We start from the raw sequence: 24,479 nt of genomic DNA on the forward strand, positions 1-24,479 counted from the left end.
AGGTGCTACAGCGAACAGCAGGGCAAGTGCATGACTCAGCTCACTGCTGCACCCCGGTGGCAACTATCTGCTACTGCACTGTACTCACCAGTGTGTGTCTCTTCATGTGCTCTCTCCTGGTGAACTTCTTGCCACAGATCTCACAGGGGTAGGGCCTCTCGCCCGTGTGGGAACGCATGTGCCTCTTCAGGATACACTGGTGCATGGCAGAGAAACTACAGTAGGGACACTTAAACTTCTTACGGATCACTGTGAAGTCATTCACTGTGTGTGAGAGAGAGAGAGAGAGAGAGAGAGAGAGAGAGAGAGAGAGAGTTAAAGGCAATGTGACTTGGCAGAGTTGTTTATTTAAAGTTCATTCAAAAAGTTTAAAATGTCTACATCAGTTAGTTAGATGTGCAATTTGAGTGACAGGTTAAATTGATCAAAGGTTTACAAGATTACAGAGATCAAAATTCAAAAGTGAAACATTGTTTCCGAGGTCAGGCAGATGGCGAGGCTTATATGAACCCCACTTGTACCAAACTAAATGCTAGGCTGGAAGCAAGTGGAAATAATGTGTGAGTTTAGATAAATACAAGAGATGATTCGGACAGCAACATGATATTCTTATGGAGACGCAGTGATCACTTTCAGGTGGAACTGTTAGCAGGCATAGTGTGCCTGTGATGGCCAATACAGCACGGCTTGGAACACTGCTTGTCTAATCAGCATCCAGGATCCAAACAACCTGTTTTACAAGATACAATATCAGTACTTGTTTCATTTACAACTTGTCTAAGTCCTGTCATCAACTGTTCCAGAAAGTGTCTGGCTGTGGATTGACTCTATTGTTTGTATGGAATGTTGGGATATTGGCAGTTAATTTGAAAAAAATTTATGGAATCATTTCTCTAAAACAGGTTGGCTAGCTAGCTAACAAACATACAATGCAGATAAATTATTCAAATTCATTATTTTACAGAATATATTATCACACAATATATTATCACAACCATGGTTTGTGGTCAACCACAAACCATGGTTGACCAACTCCCTGATCAAAATGGCTGACCTTCATCCCATCATAAGAAGGTTAATGTCCATTCCAGTATTTTAAATTCTAATTCTATGGTCTTAACAACCCCGATGCCCACCTAAATGTCAGTCAAATTTTCCCTAGCAACTAGCCTGTCTAAATAGGAAGGTATGAATAAACAAAAAACTCAAGACATTATCAACAACAACAACCAGGAAATTGTCAACAATATCCTGTTTACTCCCTGTAGAAGAGGTCTCTCTTTATTCAGGATCTAGTCTACTTGAGAATACATCTCAAGTAGAGATAGAGAGACATTACATCAGACACGGTAACACTTGGATAAAGACCTACAATAGATTTACATATCCATATTACATAATAGATCAACTAGGCAGGGATCAATACACACATGTGAGGTCAGATAAACACCAGGAAGAGCTACCGTACAAAGGTGAAGTCAGGTAAAAGGGGGAGAGAGATTACGATACAGCAGGGTTTGGATAATTAAGCAATAAGGCCCGAGGGGGTGTGGTATATGGCCAATATACCACGGCTAAGGGCTGTTCTTACGCCCAACGCAATGTGGAGTGCCTGGAAACAGCCGTTAGCCATGGTATATTGGCCATATACCACAAACCCCTGAGGTGCCTTATTGCTATTATAAACTGGTTAACAACGTTATTAGAACTATAAAAATAAATGTTTGTCATAAGCATAGTATTATATGGTCTGATATACCACAGCTTTCAGATAAGCAGCATTCAGGGCTCTAACCACCCAGTTAATAATTGGCTTTATAAACTGGGTGGTTGGAGCCCTGAATGCTGATTGGCTGACAGCCGTGGTATATCAGACCGTATAAAATGGGTATGACAAAACATTCTTATTCTTTAGCTCCACTCTGCTAAAAGCACAGATTGCACATTGTGCATTATTTTCCAGAGAACGCATAGCCCCTCGTTGATGATCTCTTACATGATATCTCCACATCGCAACATGATTTAGAGTCAAAGGTAAACCACAGGAGGAGTCAGGTACTAATGAGATCAACACACCTGAGGTCGAGGACTTGCTAGATATTCACAGAGGGGAAGTCAGGTAAAAGGAGGACAGGACAAACACAGGGTTGCCATGTTGAAAGTTCCTGGAATTTTGCAACCCTACGATCGCATAGTGTAAACAGGACTGTAAAACCACACTGCTGTAATTCAGCTTTTACAGCCTCCACTAAGCCCATCAGATCAAAGTCTGGACAAAAGGTTAAGTAGATGCTCAAGCAGACATCTGTGTGTGCGTGCGTGGACGCCTGTGTGTGTGTGTGTGTCTTATCCGGACTTTGACTATATGTGGCAGGGCAAGAAGCTTAATAGATTGGTTGAGAAGAAACCCCAATCAACATGACAAACAGGCTGTTCACCTGACATAAACAGAATGTGGATTAGAAAGGCTCAGGGAGTCAGAATGGAGAGTATGAATACAACACCTCATCCAGCCTCACACTGTTATGCCCAACTTGGTTGGGAAACATGGGCGTAACTCGAAATTTCATACAGATCCTGCATATGTGTCAATGGGAGATTTGCACAAAATGTCCTCAAGTCAAAAGACGCAGATTGATTGTTCAACCTGACTCACTCTGCCAATGTGGAATCATGGTAGGGGGAATTAAAGTAAGAATGTAGTCTATACCTACAACTAAAATAATGCTTTTTCCATACTCATACAGTATGCAGATACACATTTTGTACCTGGTTAGACAATTTAGGAAAGGAAAAAGTAAGTGTATAAAATGCATTATTTTATATAGTATGTGTGTACTGTATATTTCTCCATAAGTATAACACACAAACACAATAACAAAATAATCAACCTCCCAATGGGTTTTCGTTCACAGTTTATTGATTACAGAATACAAACTACCCTAGAAACATTACACAAATACATATCGATCTTGGATATTTGGAATTAAAAGACAAAAAATACAGTCTAAAATGCATTGTATTTTTGCTCTAAGAATTTACTAAAGAAAATCCCAATATTGCAACCGAAATCCACCTCATTGGCTCTTTTTAAAAATGGCTCCTAACCAGTCTGGTTCACGTGAGAGAAGCATAGCCTGCTTTCCTGTTTGACCATAGGCCAGAACATTCATTCTCTCTGAGGCCAGCTCAGGGACAAGTTCCTTAAACAAGATGACAAGTTCCACTTAACATGTTGGTCTGTTCTCATACCTGGTTTTGTGGAAAACACCAAAACGACATATGGGACACATCTCAAATGACCCCCCAGTCATAATGGTTGAGGCATAGAATTAGGAATTAAAATAGTTTGATAATTGAATAGGATCTGTATAAGGTTCCATGGAAGGGTATGGACACAGACAGGACACACATTGACCTAGACTGACAAACACAGCTTTAGATTGTCACTGATCTTCGGGGTTTGACACCCGGCTTGCTTTTTGGGTCAGCTGCATTTGTAAAAAGTAGAAATCCAAATTTGATTGAATGAGTGGTTGGTTGATTGGTTGATTGGTTAATTGGTTGATGCACTTACAGAAAATTAGGACATTACAGCTAACTTCCCTATGCAACTGTACTACAGTCACATCAAACAGACAGAAAAATATGCTTTTTACCTCAGAATGAGGAAGTGGAGGTATTCTAGTATTCTAATTCCTATTTTAGGAGTCCTAGCTCTCAGAGAATAATGTTTGTGGCAAGACAGCATTTTAGTCAGACCACTCAAACACTGTGACAAGTGTATCCTTAAGGACTGCCAGAGAAAGAAAGAGAGAGAGAGAGCTTTGTGGTTCTATAATTCAGTTACTGAAATAGCATCAATCCAATGACCAAATTATACATGCAAAACGCATTCAACGCACCTTGTTTTCATGCAGTAACAAGCAGGTGGAAGACAAACAGTCTATAAGGAATTCCATTTAAGATACAGTAAGTGATATGTTTGTCCTAGTTCCTAGTCCCACCCTGCCATCCACAACCATTACTCCCTGTCTGTAGCCCTACACTAATTCAAACATTATATCAACCATAGACTGTGACTATGTTACAATGGACACTCTGAACCTCTCAGACAACACCATCTAACCTCCTATCTCCCTCCCCCATCTTCTCGCTGTCACTGTCTCTTTCCACTCCTTTTTCCACCCATCGCTCTCCAATCCTCCCCATCCCTCTCCAATCCTCCCCATCCCTCTTCAATCCTCCCCCTTCCTCTCCAATCCTCCCCCTTCCGCTCCAGTCCTTACCCTTCAATCCTTACCCTTCCTCCCAGAATTTCCACTTGTTCCTATGACGACAGAGAAGTCATGGCCCTCCTCTGCCCACTTCCTCTTATGTTAGTGTTATCTGGGATTCTTGGGATGTCACCACCCTTTGCCTTTATTTAACTAGGCAAGTCAGTTAAGAACAAATTCTTATTTTCAATGACGGCCTAGGAACAGTGGGTTAACTGCCTTGTTCAGGGGCAGAACAACAGATTTTTACCTTGTCATCTCAGCGATTCGATCTTGCAACCTTTCGGTTACTAGTCCAACATCCTAACCACTAGGCTACCTGCCACCCCAACGTTAACCCAAGAAGGGGTCGTCCCAAGGAGGGGTCGTAGGTCAGTGAGGGCTGGAGCTGAGAAGAGCCAATTACTATTCTCCATCAGCTGGGCTTATAGAGGGGGTTAGGAGGATTTGGGTCAGCGCACAGAGAGAAAAGAACTTGAAACAACTCTAACCCCACCCCAACCCGCCCGCAAGCATGTCTGTATTGTTTTAAGTGGCTTGGTACTCCTTTCATCTCCACTGATCTAAAAACAACACAGGACGGATGTAGGAAAACATGTTAAATGCCCTTCACAGACACCTGTGTTCACCAGTCAACTTCCTGCATATCATTTATTTTTTATTTAATCTTAATTTACCTTGGCAAGTCAGTTAAGAACAAATTCTTATTTACAATGAAGGCCTACCTCGGCCAAACACTCCTTTAACCCGGACGACGCTCGGCCAAACACTCCTTTAACCCGGACGGCGCTCGGCCAAACCCTCCTTTAACCCGGACGACGCTCGGCCAAACACTCCTTTAACCCGGACGACGCTCGGCCAAACCCTCCTTTAACCCGGGCGACGCTCGGCCAAACACTCTCCTAACAACTGTGCGCCGCCCTATGTGACTCCATGATCTCGGCCAGTTGTGATACAGCCTAGAATCAAACCAGGGTCTGTAGTGATGCCTCTAGCACTGAGATGCAGGGCCTTAGACCGCTGCGCCACTCGGAAGCCCAAAAAGCTTTATCAAAACAGATAAAGGAGAGGAACTCCGTGTGCAGAAACATAGATCAATACCTTTCCTCAAATCCAACTAGGCATAATTCAGCGCAAAAACATTTGCATGAACGTTACCCTCTCAGGGCTGTTGTATGTGTCACATGTGAACTTATTGTAGGCCTCCTCTGAATGTATGAGGGACCTCTGTTTTTACATCTGACATGTGTTATCTCAATGACACTTCCTGATTTGAAGGTTAAAAACAGATTATTGTAGCATTGTGTCAGACTGGATAGGGTTAGGGCACTCCGCTCCCAGAACAGACCTCTGATGTTAGTGTACAGAATCAATGCTGACAGGGAATGTATAGTACATATGATCACCTGCAGGTGGTGCTGATGTGTGGTGACTAGGGGTCAGTTTATGAGCAGTTTTAGTGGTATGTAAAGAGTAGGAGATCCAAATCTCCCTTCCTAATATGGAGAAGAGAGCTTCAGCTGGCGACACAGAGGGAGACAGGGGGCTGGGGGATAGAATAAACACCACAAGAACCCAAGTAGAAGAAAAAAGGTTTCGCTATACACTCTAAGGTCAGTTTTGTGCTTTCCCCCTGATGGTTACGATGAGGATTTAACAAAGGTAAGCTGATTCTAGACCTGATTCTACCCAGAGCTATTTCCAACAACAGCACCAACAATGTGATATGAGCACCCCTGATCATTCAATCAATGCACTCCATAAGCAAGTGACAGCTGTACAGAATGACAAACAGACAGACAAACAAACACATATTGATACATAATAAAACAAAGCTGGAACTCAGGTGAGCCGTTACAGTACATTTTCACTGGTCACTTTGCATAGCAATTGTGGTTTTTAAAAAGATGCCTAAAGGCTTCTTCAAAATATAGGCCGCCGCCTACATACACTGTACAGTATTTACAAAAGTATGTGGACACGCCTTCAAATTAGTGGATTCGGCTATTTCAGCCACACCTGTCGCTGACAGGAGCACACAGCCATGTAATCTCCACAGACAAACATTGTCAATAGAATGGCCTTACTGAAGAGCTCAGTGACTTTCAACGGGGCACCGTCATAGGATGCCACCTTTCCAACAAGTCAGTTCATCAAATTTCTGCCCTGCTGCCCCGGTCAACTGTAAGTGCTGTTATTGTGAAGTGGAAATGTCTAGGAACAACAACGGCTCAGCCACCATGTGGTAGGCCACACAAGCTGACAGAACAGGACCGCCGAGTGCTGAAGCGCAGAGTGCGCAAAAATGGTCTGTCCTCGGTTGCAACACTCACTACCGAGTTCCAAACTGCCTCTGGAAACACAAGAACTGTTCGTCGGAAGCTTCGTGAAATGGGTCTCCATGGCCGAGCAGCCACAGACAAACCTAAGATCACCATGTGCATTGCCAAGCGTTGGCTGGAGTGGTGTAAAGCTCGCCGCCATTGGACTCTGGAGCAGTAGACACATTCTCTGGAGTGATGAATCAAGCTTCACCATCTGGCAGTCCGAAGGACAAATCTGGGTTTAACGAATGCCAGGAGAACGTTACCTTCCTGAATGCATAGCGCTAACTATAAAGTTTAGTGGATGAGGAATAATGGTCTGGGGCTGTTTTTCATGGTTCAGGCTAGACCCCTTAGTTCCGGTGAAGGGAAATCTTAACGCTACAGCATACAATGACATTCTAGACGATTATGTGTATCCAACTTTGTTGCAACAGTTTGGGGAAGGCCCTTTCCTGTTTCAGCATGACAATACCCCCGTGCACAAAGAGAAGTCCATACAGAAATGTCTTATTGAGATCGCCATGGAAGACCTTGACTGGCCTGCACAGAGCCCTGACCTCAACTCTATCGAACACCTTTGGGATTAATTGGAATGCTGACTGCGAGCCAGGCCTAATCGCCCAACATCAGTGCCCGAACTCACTAATGCTCTAGTGGCTGAATGGAAGCAGGTCCCCACAGTAATGTTCCAACATCTATTTGAAAGACTTCCCAGAAAAGTAGAGGCTGTTATAGCAGCAAAGGGGTGACAAACTCCATATTAATGCCCATTATTTTGGAATGAGATGTTTGACGAGCAGGTGTCCACATACTTTTGGTGATGTAGTGTATGTAAAAACCAAACTTTTTATGAAAGATCACTCTTTAATTAATCTTTTAAATGTACAAATATTACACCGGTTGTAGAAAATATATAAGTGCTCTTACATATAACCCCAATTGGGCCCACTCAGATCTACTCTCATCCAATGGGAAGAGAGATACCGGTTTAGGGAGGAAGTGATCCTCTTCAGTGCAATGAGACCACAGGTCATTCATCGACATGGGTATAATGTCTTTGTGTGTGTGTGTGTGTGTGTGTGTCTACTCTCTATATCTCTGTATGCATCCATGCTCAATCGACCACATTCACATGGTGATGTTGATTATTATGGTTGCTATGGGCGTCTACCTTCATCTCATGATGCAAGCCCCACAGTCTCTCAGTAACCCCACCCTGCCCCACCCCCATGCCGACACCTCTCCCTGACTCTGACTCTACCCCCAGCTGGTAGCACACCTTGACGTGCGTGGCCAGGTTCTTTTGGGTACTGAATGCCTTGGCACAGGCTGGGCAAGAGTGGCCTCTCTCTCTGGAGTGTACGGAGGAGAGGTGTCTGTGTAGATCAGTACGGTCTCTGAACTGTTTCAGACAGTAGGTGCACTGCATCAGCTTCCTCTTGAAGTGGATGGTCTTCTCATGCCGGTCTGCATTGGACTTGAGCGTGAAGGTGGCTGGACACTGGGAGCAGAGGTACCGTGGTGGAAAATGCTCGGCCACCGGGAGGCAATAGAGAGACTGAGAGTAGGCTTGAGTCTGGTTGTGGTGGTGGTCGGCTAAGGGGCCTTGCGGGTCAGGCCAGTCCAGGGAGAGGGCCGTGAGAGACAGGGTGTGGCGGTACTCGTGCTCCCTGAGATGCTCCAGGCTGCTGAACAGCCGTTTGCACAGGGAGCAGGCCAGCTCCTGTGGCCAAGCAGGCCCCGACAAGGCCCCTCTCCCCCTACCTGCTGACACGTCCACCCTGGACACACCATGCCTCCCTTCAGCCATCTGATCCCTCTCCATGGGAGATGGACCACACTCCAGAACTGAGAGAGAGGAGCAGAAGGAGAGAGAGGGAGGAGGAGGAGGGGAGAATGAGAATAGGGGGAAGAGAGGAGGGGGCAGGAGGGAAAGAGGAGGAGAGAGAGTAAAGAAAGAGTGTGGGAAGGAAAGAGAATGAGAGATAAAGAGGTGAGAACGACCACCACTTATGTCATGTATCAGAAAAATAATTCCTACCTATACTGTGACAGTGGTGAAATATGGTCTAAGGAATTGATCATGTATATGCTATCTAAACCAATTCTAGGCCCCATACTTACCTGTGTTGTATCCCTGCTTAGAATCTTCTTCATCCTGCAACACAGGATGCACAGTTAACACACACAAATACCCTGGCTCCAATGTAATGTATGGATGAATATTCTTTGGGCATGCAGGCAAGGTAAGGCAAGCTGTGAACACACTCACACAGAAAGAGAGACACACACACACACACACACACACACACACACACACACACACACACACACACACACACACACACACACACACACACACAACATTCACACGCGCACACACAATATTCACACACACACACACACACATGTAAACAAAAGGCACATAAAAAGAAGACAAAGTGTTAAAGAGAGAAAAAGTCAGAAAGCAAAAAAATGGTTAATGGATTAATAACTCAAATAAACAAACACATAATTAGAAACAGAGATGAAAAAGAGATCAGTGTTTGGGTAGTGTGTGGTCTGATCTAAGGGCTGTAGTGTGTGGTCTGATCTAAGGGCTGTAGTGTGTGGTCTGATCTAAGGGATGTAGTGTGTGGTCTGATCTAAGGGCTGTAGTGTGTGGTCTGATCTAAGGGCTGTAGTGTGTGGTCTGATCTAAGGGCTGTAGTGTGTGGTCTGATATAAGGGCTGTAGTGTGTGGTCTGATCTAAGGGCTGTAGTGTGTGGTCTGATCTAAGGGCTGTAGTGTGTGGTCTGATATAAGGGCTGTAGTGTGTGGTCTGATCTAAGGGCTGTAGTGAGTGGTCTGATCTAAGGGCTGTAGTGTGTGGTCTGATCTAAGGGCTGTAATGTGTGGTCTGATCTAAGGGCTGTAGTGTGTGGTCTGATCTAAGGGCTGTAATGAGTGGTCTGATCTAAGGGCTGTAGTGTGTGGTCAGTCTGGGCTGATCTAAGGGCTGTAGTGTGTGGACTGATCTAAGGGCTGTAGTGTGTGGTCTGATCTAAGGGCTGTAGTGTGTGGTCTGATCTAAGGGCTGTAGTGTGTGGTCTGATCTAAGGGCTGTAGTGTGTGGTCTGATATAAGGGCTATAGTGTGTGGTCTGATCTAAGGGCTGTAGTGAGTGGTCTGATCCAAGGGCTGTAGTGTGTGGTCAGTCTGGGCTGATCTAAGGGCTGTAGTGTGTGGACTGATCTAAGGGCTGTAGTGTGTGGTCTGATCTAAGGGCTGTAATGTGTGGTCTGATCTAAGGGCTGTAGTGTGTGGTCTGATCTAAGGGCTGTAGTGAGTGGTCTGATCTAAGGGCTGTAGTGTGTAGTCTGATCTAAGGGCTGTAGTGTGTGGTCTGATCTAAGGGCTGTAATGTGTGGTCTGATCTAAGGGCTGTAGTGTGTGGTCTGATCTAAGGGCTGTAATGAGTGGTCTGATCTAAGGGCTGTAGTGTGTGGTCAGTCTGGGCTGATCTAAGGGCTGTAGTGTGTGGACTGATCTAAGGGCTGTAGTGTGTGGTCTGATCTAAGGGCTGTAGTGTGTGGTCTGTGTGTGGTCTGATCTGAGGGCTGTAGTGTGTGGTCTGATCTGAGGGCTGTAGTTTGTGGTCTGATCTAAGGGCTGTAGTGTGTGGTCTGATCTGAGGGCTGTAGTGTGTGGTCTGATGTAAGGGCTGTAGTGTGTGGTTTGATCTAAGGGCTCTAGTGTGTGGTCTGATCTAAGGGCTGTAGTGTGTGGTCTGATCTAAGGGCTGTAGTGTGTGGTCAGTGTGGCCTGATCTAAGGGCTGTAGTGTGTGGTCTGATCTAAGGGCTCTAGTGTGTGGTCTGATCTATGGGCTGTAGTGTGTGGTCAGTGTGGTCTGATCTAAGGGATGTAGTGTGTGGTCTGATCTAAGGGCTCTAGTGTGTGGTCTGATCTAATGGCTGTAGTGTGTGGTCTGATCTAAGGGCTCTAGTGTGTGGTCTGATCTAAGGGCTGTAGTGTGTGGTCTGATCTAAGGGCTGTAATGTGTGGTCTGATCTAAGGGATGTAGTGTGTGGTCTGATCTAAGGGCTGTAGTGAGTGGTCTGATCTGAGGGCTGTAGTCTGTGTGGAATTGCAACACAATCACCCATTACTCTTTTTACTGTAAAGTAACAGGTGGAGGGAGAGAGAGGAATTAGGAAAAAGAGAGAGAGAGAGAAATGCAGAGCGAGAGAACGAGAGAGACATAGAAAGAGACGGGGGGGGGCGAAGACAAGACAATAAGGTATTCAATATTTATTTGTATCTCTGGATTCGTATCTCTGGCTGGGGGTTACAGATTAGCTTTTGTTTGTTCAACGACCCCTCCCTATGGGTGTGTGTGTTCATCCCCAAACTAAAGCCTACCTCTCCTCCTCCACCTACCCTAACCATCCCTCCCTCCTTGAAGAACAGAACACCATGGTCTGGGCAAACAGATGGCTTGTCCACAGAGATAAAGAGCCTTGTAGGGAGGGAAGTCCACTGAAACCAATTGCTGCTCCTACACACACATACACACACACACACACACACACAAGCGCGCGCACACGCACATGCCCATCCACCCACCCTCACACACCCACAGTGGCAGAATGGAGAAGGTAATTTCTTGACCCTCTTATTGTCTAGCGATATTGATTCTATTCAGTCCTGAAACCTCTCTGTTATGTAAAGCATCTGTAGGACCACATTGTTTCACCAGACCCCTAACATTACATATATTATCACTGCTAACTACTTCCCATCAACTCCAAACTAGATGTATGCAATCTCGGGTTCTAGATGTAGTCTATGGGATTTTGTTAAGACATTGTGCATAGGAAAAATCATAGAATTTAAAGGTAATAAAATCATGAAAAAACACCCAGAGGAAATGAGAAAGGAACAAAGACACACAGCCAAGGTTAGACAGACAGGTTAGACAGACAGGTTAGACAGACAGGTTAGACAGACAGGTTAGACAGACAGGTTGGACAGACAGGTTGGACAGACAAATAGATATCACCGGTAATAACACAAGTAATAAGAACAGGAAACACAACAGATTCCACAGTCAGCTAGAATAGGGTGAACAAAGACACAACACTAGAGGGGCTGTGGAGGGCTGTGGAGGGAGATATGACCCCCAGGGGTATACAACCCCCTACCAACCCCACCCCTACTGCCAGGGTATAAAACAGAAGGAGTGGGATGAAGTTGCCCCTGGACACTGATTTCAAGTCAGGTTTACATTCCTCCTCCTCATTGTTAAGGTTATAATATAGTGAGGATAAACTGATCCTAGATCAGTGTCTTAAGGGCCAACTTCCACCCGGGGTGAACATGGATGTTTCTGCTTACCTCTGGTGGGGGTTCAGAGGGCTCGGGACCCTCAGGATTCTCTTCTACATTCATAGCCAGCTCCTCTGAGCGTGAGTGGAGTGCTGTGCTGGGTCCCCCAGCCCGCAATCCAGGGGCCATCAGGGGCCCGGCCTCAGAGGGCTGCAGGGGGAGTGTGGGCGGACGGAGGAAGGATGGCGGGGGTGGTGGAAGAGGAGGTGGGAGGAGAAGTGGAAGAGGAGAGGAGGAGGAGAAGGAAGCAGTTCCTTGTTTGCTATCAAATGTGGCCCCTGTTGTGGCCCCTGGCCGGATTGTTGCACTTCGGAGGTGCTGCTGCTGGTGGTGGAGGTGGTGGAGGCCTGAGGAGCACAGGAAACGAGGCTCACCCACCCACTCAGGACAAACTGCAACCATCTGTCTGCGTCCACACAACAGCAGCACAGAGAGAGAGGGGGCAAGGGGGCACACTGAGACAGCTGCAGCACCACGGCTAACCCGAAGCAGATAAAAGGAGAGGAGAGGAGGAGGAACGAACAAAAAGACTTGCTCTCCTCTCCTCTGCCAGCAAGGAGGAAAGGTTTAGGAGTACTCTCTGGTACTCTCTTTTCTCTCTCTTTTTTCGTTCATCCTCTCCTTCTCCTTCCACCCACGTGCACGCAGAGAGGACGGACGTGTGTGTGCTTGTGCGATGTTTGAGAAGACGAATGAGGATCTTGTATTGTCGAATATAAAATACTGAATTAGAGCAGCTGTCTATGAGAGCATCCATTTTAGGGAGAGAACCGTAGCGAAGGTAGGTCTAATCAGGAAAACACCCTGCTCCTTCAACCAGCTCTCACAGCCTCACATCAGAATTACACGTTCATCCATGTTTCTCAAGCGCACAATTTTTAAGTTGTTCCAAACATAATATGTCAAAGCGTTTAAAGTTAACTTTAGGCATTATCTCCACAAGGTTAGGCATTATCTCCACAAGGTTAGGCATTAACTCTGAATGGTTAAGGTAATGGTTAAGGTTTGGGATAAATCTCAAAATCAACTATCTATCACTGGATTTGAACATGCAAACTTTGGCACGAGAGGCAGATGCTTCCCCATCCGCCATCCATGTCCACAACACCCTAGCAAAACCAAAACCTACTTAAAGGTAACAGCACTGACATTTAATACGGACTTGCATCACGGGTTACCTGGCTGGCTCACTAACATTCAGTATATGAGAGTGTAGCAGACAACTGATTAACACACTGAACATACCATATCACTCACCCACACATTCACACATATACTGTAGGTGTATCCAAGGTAACACTTCCATAGAGATCCTGGTGCAATGTAAAAGAAAGTGTGTGTGTATGTGTGTGTGTACGTTTGTGTGTGCGTGTGTGTGTGTGTGTGTGTGTGTGCGTGTGTGTGTGTGTGTGTGTGTGTGTGTGTGTGTGTGTGTAGTGTCAAGGAGCTTTAAACTGAATGTGTAGAAAACTGTTAATATGTGTGTGTTGGGATGGGAAATAGGGAATACTGTGTAGAAGAAGAGTTTCTTTCCAAAATGCTATATCCACCAATTTTTCACATTTGTGTTTTTTCACCAGAAATGATTTCTTATGGGTACCTTCATGTGTGTGTAAAATATTACTGTTCTCAGATTTTTTATTCATAGATTTTAGGTGTATTAAATGTGCTTTTGTTTCAAAACACTATATCCATTGTTTAGCTAGAATTGGACGTACGTATCCTGTATATTTGACTGTGATACGTGATTGGCTCACCTAGATATCTTCAGATGAATGAACTGTAAATCACTCTGGATAAGAGCATCTGCTAAATGACTAAATGTAGATGTTTTACATACAGATCTCATATTACTTGATTCATTAAAAAAAAAGATAAATGTATGTCACAAATGTATCATTTGTACAGTACTTTATTAAAAATGTACTTATTTGTTATATTTGACTGTGTAAAACCTAGCAGTACTACTTATTTCTCTGAGAGTGAGGTGGATATATAGAGTTTAAAAAAACATTATTTGTCTCTCTGTAATGAAACCATCAAGTGATAGATTTCAAACAAATACATGTCATGATTAAATAGTGAGAAAAAAAACACCAATCTCTTTCATAATTTCTTTAAACAATAAAAATCAAATTGACCAACATTTCTGAAAATGGAAAGAAACTCTAGAGACATTCCCTGAAAAACTGCCTACACACACACACACACACACACACACACACACACACACACACACACACACACACACACACACACACACACACACACACACACATCGTTTATAAATGTGTTGCTGTGTGTGTGTGTGTGTGTGTGTGTGTGTGTGTGTGTGTGTGTGTGTGTGTGTGTGTGTGTGTGTGTGTGTGTGTGTAGGCAGTTTTTCAGGGAATGTCTCTAGAGTTATGCAGTGGGTTAGACATCCCTTCCCCTCTTCTCCTCTCCTCAGCGGACACAATCACAAAACCATGAGGCTCCACCATGGACAGATTCCTGGAATGTTCAACTGCCGCTCCCTCCACTCCCACTTACTGTAGACACACACATACACACATACACACACTCTCCATTTCCGCCCTACCCCAGGCATTGTCAGTAGGGGAGGAGAAAAGTGGGGTGAAATGGTAGGAGGAAGGGATGAGAGAGCGAGAGCGAGAAATGAGAGAGCAAGAGAGCAAGAGACGAAAGAGAGACAGTGAGCGAGACAGAGAGAGAGACAGAGAGAGAGAGACAGAGAGAGAGAGAGAGAGAGAGAGAGAGAGAGAGAGAGAGAGAGAGAGAGAGAGAGAGAGAGAGAGAGACAGAGCACAAGAGAGACAGAGACAGAGACAGAGACATGAAGCAGATCAGACCAGGGTTGAAATGAATGTGGTGTAATAGCAGATCAGAATTCATGGGTGTTCCCTGATATCAGGAAAAGCTTATTGATACCTACCATTGGTCAGTTCCGGTGTTATGAGACTGATGGTTTCTCGACACAGATGATTTGATTATATAGCAGGCTAAGATAACTAACCTGGCAGGTTAGGTGAATTAGCGTGGCAGGTTAGGAGACTGAGGACAAAGGTTAGGAAAATAGTTAGGTTTAGCTACAATGCTACAGTTGTCAACAACTGTTGTCCCCGGCGTGAAACATACGGCCACGGAACAATGGTGAGCAGTAGTGGATGTAACTTGATATCAAGAAATGCCCGATATCAGAAGGCACCCATTATTGCAGTTTGCAATTACACCCTTCTCGTTAAAATACATGTGTATTTAAATATTTGTAATTCATATTTATTGTTAATTTTTATATTTATTTTTCAAATATGTATCTGAAATGTATCTGAAAGTAATTGAAATACAGCAAATAGTATTTGAACCCAGGTGTGAAGCAGAAGGGTTGAAGAAGAAGGGTGGTTGACTGGGGCAAGGGTCAAGGGTCAAGGGGTAGAAAAGGGACACAAAGGCAGCAAACGTGGGCCTCTAGCTACTAATTCCTGATTCCCAGAAAAGATCCAACGTTTCCCCCCACAATACAGTTAAGTACATCACAAAGGACTCGCTAGAAGGGTTTGATATGGGACATATACAGTATAGTGCAATGCACTACTATTGTAACTAGATATTAGCACAGTATCCTGTAATTACTATGTTACCATGTGCTTTCTAGATAATTATTCCATGTGTGTTTGGGGATTGTAAGATAAACAACACTGGTACCTAAAACTGCTAAGTAAGGTGATATAATTAGAGAATTAACAGACAGAATTTCCGTTTTTCCAGAAGGTGAATTATATATTGTAAAGGGCTTAGCGTGATTTTGACAGCATTTTACAAGTACAATTCTGAATTTCATATTACAGTACACCTACTGTAACATAAATACGGCATCAAAGCAAGTACTGTGTAATGACATACAGTACAGTTCCGTAAAATGTACTGTTTTATACTGTAAAAAAGTCAATGCTACCATAATCGGAATTAATGAATGAATGGGTGAATTAAATTTGTTAAGGGGAGGCGTTTGTATATTACAGTAGTTTACTGTAATTACAAGGTATTGGTACAAGCAGATTGGCTGCTAAGTAAAGTGTTGACAAACATTACAGCATATTAATGAACATTTGTTTTGTATCACTTGCACTTCTAGAGGCCTTAACAAAGGCTTACAGCATTCTCACTCAACAAATATAGCCTCTTACAAGGTACGCCTCAAAATATGGTAATGAGAGAAACAACAATACCATACACCCACTAGTGATCAAAATGTTTTTTGGTGCTCCAAGGCTATGGTACAGTACTGTATTCTGTTGGGTGGAATTACAGTGCCATTCGAAATACAGAAATTCTACCCCACCCACATTTTGTCCCCACAATGCACCATCATTTAGAGTATGATGCAGTAAAACATTTATAATTGACAGTTTTCCATTACAGTATAGCATTACATGGGCCTGGTGTTCGTGCGTACATGTAACCAAGGTCCGGCTAAACTGACCCTTCAGCTGTCAAGAGGTTAAAGGACAAAGGGGTTCCTAAGTCAGCACTTTTAGCAAGGATGTCAAGTGACTTGTCCCTACTTGTCATGTGTCCCTACTTGTCAAGTGTCCCTACTTGTCATGTGTCCCTACTTGTCAAGTGTCCCTACTTGTCATGTGACCCTACTTGTCAAGTGTCCCTATTTGTCAAGTGTCCCTACTTGTCATGTGTCCCTACTTGTCAAGTGTCCCTACTTGTCATGTGTCCCTACTTGTCAAGTGTCCCTACTTGTCATGTGTCCCTATTTGTCAAGTGTCCCTACTTGTCATGTGTCCCTACTTGTCAAGTGTCCCTACTTGTCATGTGTCCCTACTTGTCAAGTGTCCCTACTTAAGAGATCACCAGACACGGAGGGTTAAACCAGAAACAACTCAAAGGGTTAAGTGTTTAAGTGTTCATTCTGAGTGATTAAGCTTAGGGATATGGTTTGGGGAAGGCTGAAAACCAAATCATTTGAAACAAACCGCTGTTTCCATCAACAATCATCAAGTATTCTCACAGTAGCCGAGGGCGGAAGACACGCACACCTGTTTAGGAGAGGTGCTGTCTAGCGGAGTTTGAAAAAGAAAAAGGAGAGCCTCACACTCTAGGAGCTCAGATGCAATCATTTAATAACCACTGTTTCCACAGCCAAGCTGTCTTCATCAGGGTATATTGAGTAACAATGCGGGTCACTAGTTTATATAGAGTTTGAAAGGACACACACAGGTGTCTATAATCATGGCCAGCTGTGGCTTGATTTCATTGGTTGATTTACAGATAGAAATAGAACATGTAAAAAGCATGAATGGATATCATATGATCATAGATACAACTTGGCTGCATAGGCCTACAAACATTATTTACAATAGATGACAAAAACACAAGAATCACAAGAATGGCTTCAGATCAAAGTCTACATTGAGACCTCGAAGGGAGCAAGGGTCTTTAAATTAAAGATCCAGGCAGCCTCTCATTTTAACAGCCAATTGTCAAGGTCACCCCCTCTCCTAGGGAGGGTGATGTGTTTTATGCCGATATAGCAAAGGAACAACATAGAGTGGTTCACTTCCAAAAAGTGGGCCGCAAATGGGTACATGGAGTTTTTCCACCTAATGGTGCTACGATGCACAGAGATTCTTACTTTTAGTTTGCTCTTCATTTTGCCCACCAAATTTTTACCACAAGGACAAGTTATAAGATAAATAACTGCCTTAGTGGAACACGTGATAACACCTTTGATTGGGATCTGTTTGCCTGTTTGGGGGTGTTTGAAGGATCTACATTGGTAAGTGCCATTGCATTGAGTGCAGCCATTACACTTGTAGTTTCCACCTGGCGCAAGGAGACGTTGTGCGGGGTATTTTGGGTATTTTGGGTATTTTGGGATGGTAAATCAGAGGTCACCAGTTCATCTATGAAAGCACGACCAAGGGAGGGTCCGGAAACATATTACACATGTTTGTGAACGATTCCCTTAAATTGTTCAGAGCACATTGAATAGCGCGTAGTGAGAACGCAAGAATCCTTCTTTTTGCGAGACTTTCCTTGAAAGAGATCATGTCTTGATTGGTTTTGTATTTTCTCAACGGCAAATCTGACCATTTTTGTACCCACTTTCCTTGAATTTTCTTTGCATCACAGCCATGGTTCTGTGGAAATCTGATTGTTTTTTGCAAATGATTTTGATTGGACAGAATTGGCTGTAGGGCAAACAGTTGTTCAAAGGAAGTGGGTGACAGCAATCAACCCTCAACAAACTGTTACAATCAGTGGGTTTCCTGTAAATATCTGTGTATAGAACATTATCCTCACACAAAATCAAAAGATCAAGGTAACTTACTTGTTGTGTGTCAGATTGCATAGTGAATCTCAGGTGCTCAGAACAAGAGGTAAGAAGCATTGAATGCCTGGAGCTGTTATTGTATCACCCTCCATAAAACCAAAATATCATCAATGTACCATTTCCCAAAAATGTTTGTTGCTGAGAGGATTGAGAATTGACTGTTTCTCCATGTAACCTGCATACACATTTGCAAAGTTAGGAGCCATAGGGGGTCCCATAGCAGTACCCTTCATTTGGATAAAGAAATAGTTTTGAAATATGAAATCATTATTTGTGAGTTCCATTTCAGCCAATGTTCTAATGCATGCACTTGAGGGTTGTTCATTTGGGTAACATAACAAAAGAAAATACTGCCATTGGCTTCAATACTGCCATCGTGTGGAATATTAGTGTATAACGACTCAACATCAAAAATAACGAACAAAGTATTCTCAGGGAGAGGATCAAGATATTCAATGATAGAGATCATACTGCTGGTGTCCTTTGCTAACATTAGCTAGCTAGCTAATGACGATACACCATAGTAGTGGGTCTGCAAAAACAAGTAAATAATACTGAACTCACAACAAAATCATGTTTTGACATTTGAATGGATATTGTCATTTTGATAGTTTTTTGCTTAGTGACATTGTGAATATAATCTTTTTGGCTTTTAACTCTGGTTTAACTAGCTATATATCTAATCAGGTTTCTGCACGAGAAAATTTGTGAAGTCCCAAATTCTCGCGAGATACTGCAAGAATTTGCTCACTCAAAGAGTGAAAGACCCCTCGCCGATTAGGAGCCACTCCCTTCAAAATGTTCCTACCTTTTCAGGACTATTGGGTGAATTATTAGGACATTGCAGTCCTGATCGTGTAGGAAAACTAGTATACACGCACACACACACACACACACACACACACACACACACACACACACACACACACACACACACACACACACACACACACACACACACACACACACACACACACACACACACACACACACACACACACACACACACACACACACACACACACATACACACACAAACACACAGTTGTGATAATGGCAGCAATGGCTGGTGAAATGGGGCAGGTGACCTCGCCCTACTACTCTGTTCGATGAATCAATACTTTCCCAAGGATTTAAATAACTATGCTTTGAAGTTAAAGAGGTGGATAGGTGGGGAGGTGTTTTGGAGAGGCAGGTTGAAGGAATGAGAGAGGGAGGGAAGTTAAAGAGGTGGAGAGGTGGGGAGGTGTTATGGAGAGGCAGGTTGAAGGAATGAGAGAGGGAGGGAAGTTAAAGAGGTGGAGAGGTGGGGAGGTGTTATGGAGAGGCAGGTTGAATGAATGAGAGAGGGAGGGAAGAAGAGGAGACTGTAAAAGAGGGAAGGGGTGAGGAAGGGGTCGTAGGAGAGACAGAAGAAGGGAGTGTGAAGGAGAACTTGGGGGAGGGATAGAGGGTAGGTTGTACTGAGGGGAGAAAGCAGCAATCTGTCAAACTCACTAGGCTTGTCCTTCCCTCAGTGCTCTGAAGAACATAATGCTTGTTAATTTTCATCTCTCTTTTAAAGAGAGAGTGAAAACCTCAGTGGAGGGGTTGGTTGGCCATCCCGAAAGGCATCTCTCAAAACCACCCTATTGTGTGGTGCTTTCAAGCTGTGTTTGGCCAAACAAACACTTTCCCTAGGGTTCACAATGCGCTGACACTCAAATAAAGAGGCATGTTTAAACATATCATAAATTACTAGGCACATAAGACACATTTCAGAAGGACGAAATGGTACTGATAACATTCTTTGAATTCTACTCATATCATTACTCAAGGATCTGTGTTAAGTGTTTGTGTGCGTGTGTGTGTGTGTGTGTGTGTGTGTGTGTGTGTATGATAGAGGCCCCTCAGTAGGGGCAGGTCAAATGAGAGGCAGCGTGCCTGCTGTGACAGCGCCTCAATCTCTTCACTTAAAGCCAACAGAGGGTTTGTGTGTGTGTGTGTGTGTGTGTGTGCGTGCGTGTGTGCGTGTGTGCGTGCGTGTGTGTGTATGATAGAGGCCCCTCAGTAGGGGCAGGTCAAATGAGAGGCAGCGTGCCTGCTATGACAGCGCCTCAATCTCTTCACTTAAAGCCAACAGAGGGTTTGTGTGTGTGTGTGCGTGTGTGTGTGTGTAGGGGTCCACTCAGTCAAAGCCCTAGTCTCCAGCCCTATTGTATCAGAGCAGGGCTAAGCTAAAAGGGCATGACCAGGTTTAGAGTTGGACTCTTTCTCCATCTCCCTCAAACACAGACAAACACAACTCAGCACAAAGAAGACAATTACCAGCCAAAGAAAGCAAAGAGAAATTAAACACACACACATGCACGCACCCTCACCCTCACACACACACACACACACACACATGCACGCACCCTCACCCTCACCCTCACACACACACACACACACACACACACACACACACACACACACACACACACACACACACACACACATGCACGCACCCTCACACACACACACACACGCACACACACACACACACAAACACGCACACATAAATACACACTGGGAGAGACACTATATACAGCAATATGTGGACACCCCTTCAAATGAGTGGATTTGTCTCTTTCAGCCACACCCGTTGCTGACAGGTGTATAAAATCGAGCACACAGCCAAACAATCTCCATAGACAAACATTTATAGTAGAATGGCCTTATTGAAGAGCTCAGTGACTTTCAACATGGCATCGTCATAAGATGCCCCCTTTACAACAAGTCAGTTTGTCCAATTTCTGCCCTGCTAGAGCTGTCCCGGTCAACTGTAAGTAGTGTGATTGTGAAGTGGAAACGTCTAGGAGAAACAACAACTCAGCAGCGAAGTGGTAGACCACACAAGCTGGAAGAACGGATACGCTGAAGTGCGTAGAGAGTAGAAATGGTCTGTCCTCGGTTGCAACACTCACTACCGAGTTCCAAACTGCCTCTGGAAGTAACGTCAGCACAATAACTGTTCGTCGGGAGCATCATGAAATGGGTTTCCATGGCCGAGCAACCACACAGTGGTGTAAAGCTCACCGCCATTGGACTCTGGAGCAGTGGAAACGCGTTCTCTGGCAGATGCCAGTGAACGCTACCTGCCCAAATGCATTATGCCAACTGTAAAGTTTGGTGGAGGAGGAATAACGGTCTGGGGCTGTCATTCATGGTTTGGGCTAGGCCGCTTAGTTCCAGTGAAGGGAAATCTTAACGCTACCGCATACAATGACATTCTAGACAATTATGTGCTTCCAACTTTGTGGCAACAGTTTGGGGAAGGCCAAGAATGATCCAACATCTAGTGGAAGGCCAAGAATGTTCCAACATCTAGTGGAAAGCCTTCCCAGAAGAGTAGAAGAGGCTGTTATAGCAGCAAAGGGGGGACCAACTCCATATTAATGACCATGATTTTAGTATGAGATGTTCGACAAGCAAGTGTCCACATACTTTTGGTCATCTAGTGTATATTCCAATGGTCCAAAATAACTTGACTGAGAGGCGCAGTTAGTGGAACATTAAAGTTGATGATTTAAAAGCTTTTCCAATGGCTAGCATCCTGCTATATTTACACCAAGATAGAGGCAAGGTATGGAAGGCCATCCTCAAGGCCTCAGACACACACCCACATGCACCCATGCACAATACATCATTCAATCACTCATACACACAGATGAACATGGCTAAACCCTGTTTTATGAAACCACACACACACTGACACACACACTTCGGCAAAGAAATCCAGGAAACATTTTCTCACACACCCGGGAGCCATCCCAGCACAATGTTCTCTCACTGAGTCACAACTGAGTAATCCTCTCTTGCACCATCACACAGACCTGTTACATACTGAACACACACACCATGCACACACACACACACACACACACACACACACACACACACACACACACACACACACACACACACACACACACACACACACCATGCACACACACACACACACACACACACACACACACACACACACACACACACACACACACACACACACACACACACACACACACACCAGCACACACACACACACACACACACACACACACACACACACACACACACACACACACACACACACACACACACACACACACACACAGCATGCAATAGACACGCACACCTGCACACACCAAAACTAAATTCACAAAAGCCAATGAGAGAATGATGATTCTGTAGCAGTGGTATTGTGTGACACTCAAACAGCAGTTAAGTGCTGTTGAAGTGTGTGTGTGTGTGTGTGTAACATACTATAACAGTAACTTACGTGAAAGGGAGTGTCCTCCTTTGGGCATGAATTCAAACAGTACAGGGTTATCGTCCCCCAGCATCTCAGCCCGTAATGAAAGCAGGCTGTTTTTACTCATCAATGCTGCCCTCAGATTGGCTACCGATGGTGTAGTCCCACCCCCGGTCCCGCCTCCTGCGCCATCTGATTCGCTGGCACCCAGGAAGTTGGCCTCGCCCATTGTCAGAGCTTCTTCCTGTTTGAGGAAGAAGTCGAGACGTTCTCCGCGACTGTCTGAGCTGTTGGGCTCTGTCACATCTGCACCTGGAGACAGAGAGGAATCATTAATTCATTGGTTGATTGAGTTTGATTGATTGATCTTTATTAGTTATGTTGAAAGGTACAAAATGATACTTTACACATATGACAACATAAACCATGTAAGATATCAAACCAATGACACATGTTTAAAATGAGTACACTAAAGCACTTTACCATAGACTTGCCCCCCAAAAATATAGTGTACAGTGTTCAGACCCATTCCCTGTTTCTACATTTTGTTACGTTACAGCCTTATTCTAAAATTGATTAAACAGATTTTTTCCCTCATCAATCTACACACAATATAAAACAGAAATACCTTATTTACATCAGTATTCAGACCCTTTGCTATGAGACTCGAAATTGAGCTCTGGTGCATCCTGTTTCCATTGATCATCCTTGAGATGTTTCTACAACTAGATTGGAATTCACCTGTGATACATTTATTTGATTGGAAATTATTTGGAAAGGCACACACCTGTCTATATAAGTTCCCACAGTTGACAGTGCATGACAGAGCAAATCAAGCCATGAGGTTATATAAATTGTCCGTAGAGCTCCGAGACAGGATTGTGTCGAGGAACGGTACTGGGGAAGGGTACCAGAACAGCCTTGAAGGTCCCCAAGTACGCAGTGGCCACCATCATTCTTAAATGGAATACATTTGGAACCACCAAGACTCTTGAGTCAGAGTTCCTCTGTGGAGATGCGAGAACCTTCCAGAAGGACAACCATCTCTGCAGCACGCCACCAATCAGGCCTTTACATGCCTGGCTGCAAGCTTGCTTAAAGGCAGACCTGTGGGTTACATGCCCGGCTGCAAGCTTGCTTAAAGGCAGACCTGTGGGTTGCATGCCCGGCTGCAAGCTTGTTTAATGGCAGACCTATGGGTTACATGCCCGGCTGCAAGCTTGTTTAAAGGCAGACCTATGGGTTACATGCCCGGCTGCAAGCTTGTTTAAAGGCAGACCTATGGGTTGCATGCCCGGCTGCAAGCTTGTTTAAAGGCAGACCTATGGGTTGCATGCCCGGCTGCAAGCTTGCTTAAAGGCAGACCTATGGGTTGCATGCCCGGCTGCAAGCTTGCTTAAAGGCAGACCTATGGGTTGCATGCCCGGCTGCAAGCTTGCTTAAAGGCAGACCTATGGGTTGCATGCCCGGCTGCAAGCTTGCTTAAAGGCAGACCTATGGGTTGCATGCCCGGCTGCAAGCTTGCTTAAAGGCAGACCTATGGGTTACATGCCCGGCTGGAAGCTTGCTTAAAGGCAGACCTATGGGTTGCATGCCCGGCTGCAAGCTTGCTTAAAGGCAGACCTATGGGTTGCATGCCCGGCTGCAAGCTTGCTTAAAGGCAGACCTATGGGTTGCATGCCCGGCTGCAAGCTTGCTGACATACCGATTAGGACCAATTTACGAAGCGAGCGGGCAAAAATAGCCTAAAGCCTATGCTGCTACGCGTCTGATACAGGCATGTTATAACAGGAGATTCAAATGAGGTTCTACTGGGTGCAGACCTTCATGTGTCACAACTGCTTTCATAAAGTTCTGTATGTGAACTCAAAGAAAATTATTAT

General features: G+C 44.4%; 1 protein-coding gene across 2 annotated transcripts in view; it reads right to left on the reverse strand.

Moving 5' to 3' along the window:
- The window catches only part of LOC109869226 (zinc finger and BTB domain-containing protein 46), an 84,368-nt gene that overhangs the window by 8,738 nt on the left and 51,151 nt on the right, over positions 1-24,479 (reverse strand). The window contains exons 4-7 of one of the 2 annotated variants that reach the window (XM_031804092.1): positions 22,624-22,908; positions 11,984-12,321; positions 8,729-8,762; positions 1,899-8,452 (exon numbers count right to left, since the gene is read on the reverse strand). In XM_031804092.1, the coding sequence (XP_031659952.1) occupies positions 7,719-8,452; positions 8,729-8,762; positions 11,984-12,321; positions 22,624-22,908 (1,391 nt within the window). In that variant the 3' untranslated portion in view covers positions 1,899-7,718. Of the gene's footprint in view, positions 1-88; positions 265-1,898; positions 8,453-8,728; positions 8,763-11,983; positions 12,322-22,623; positions 22,909-24,479 lie in introns of those variants that run through there. The other variant, XM_020459212.2, reaches the window with a different exon arrangement.

Source organism: Oncorhynchus kisutch, linkage group LG24 (genome assembly GCF_002021735.2).
Source record: "Oncorhynchus kisutch isolate 150728-3 linkage group LG24, Okis_V2, whole genome shotgun sequence".
Taxonomy (NCBI): Eukaryota; Metazoa; Chordata; class Actinopteri; order Salmoniformes; family Salmonidae; genus Oncorhynchus; species Oncorhynchus kisutch.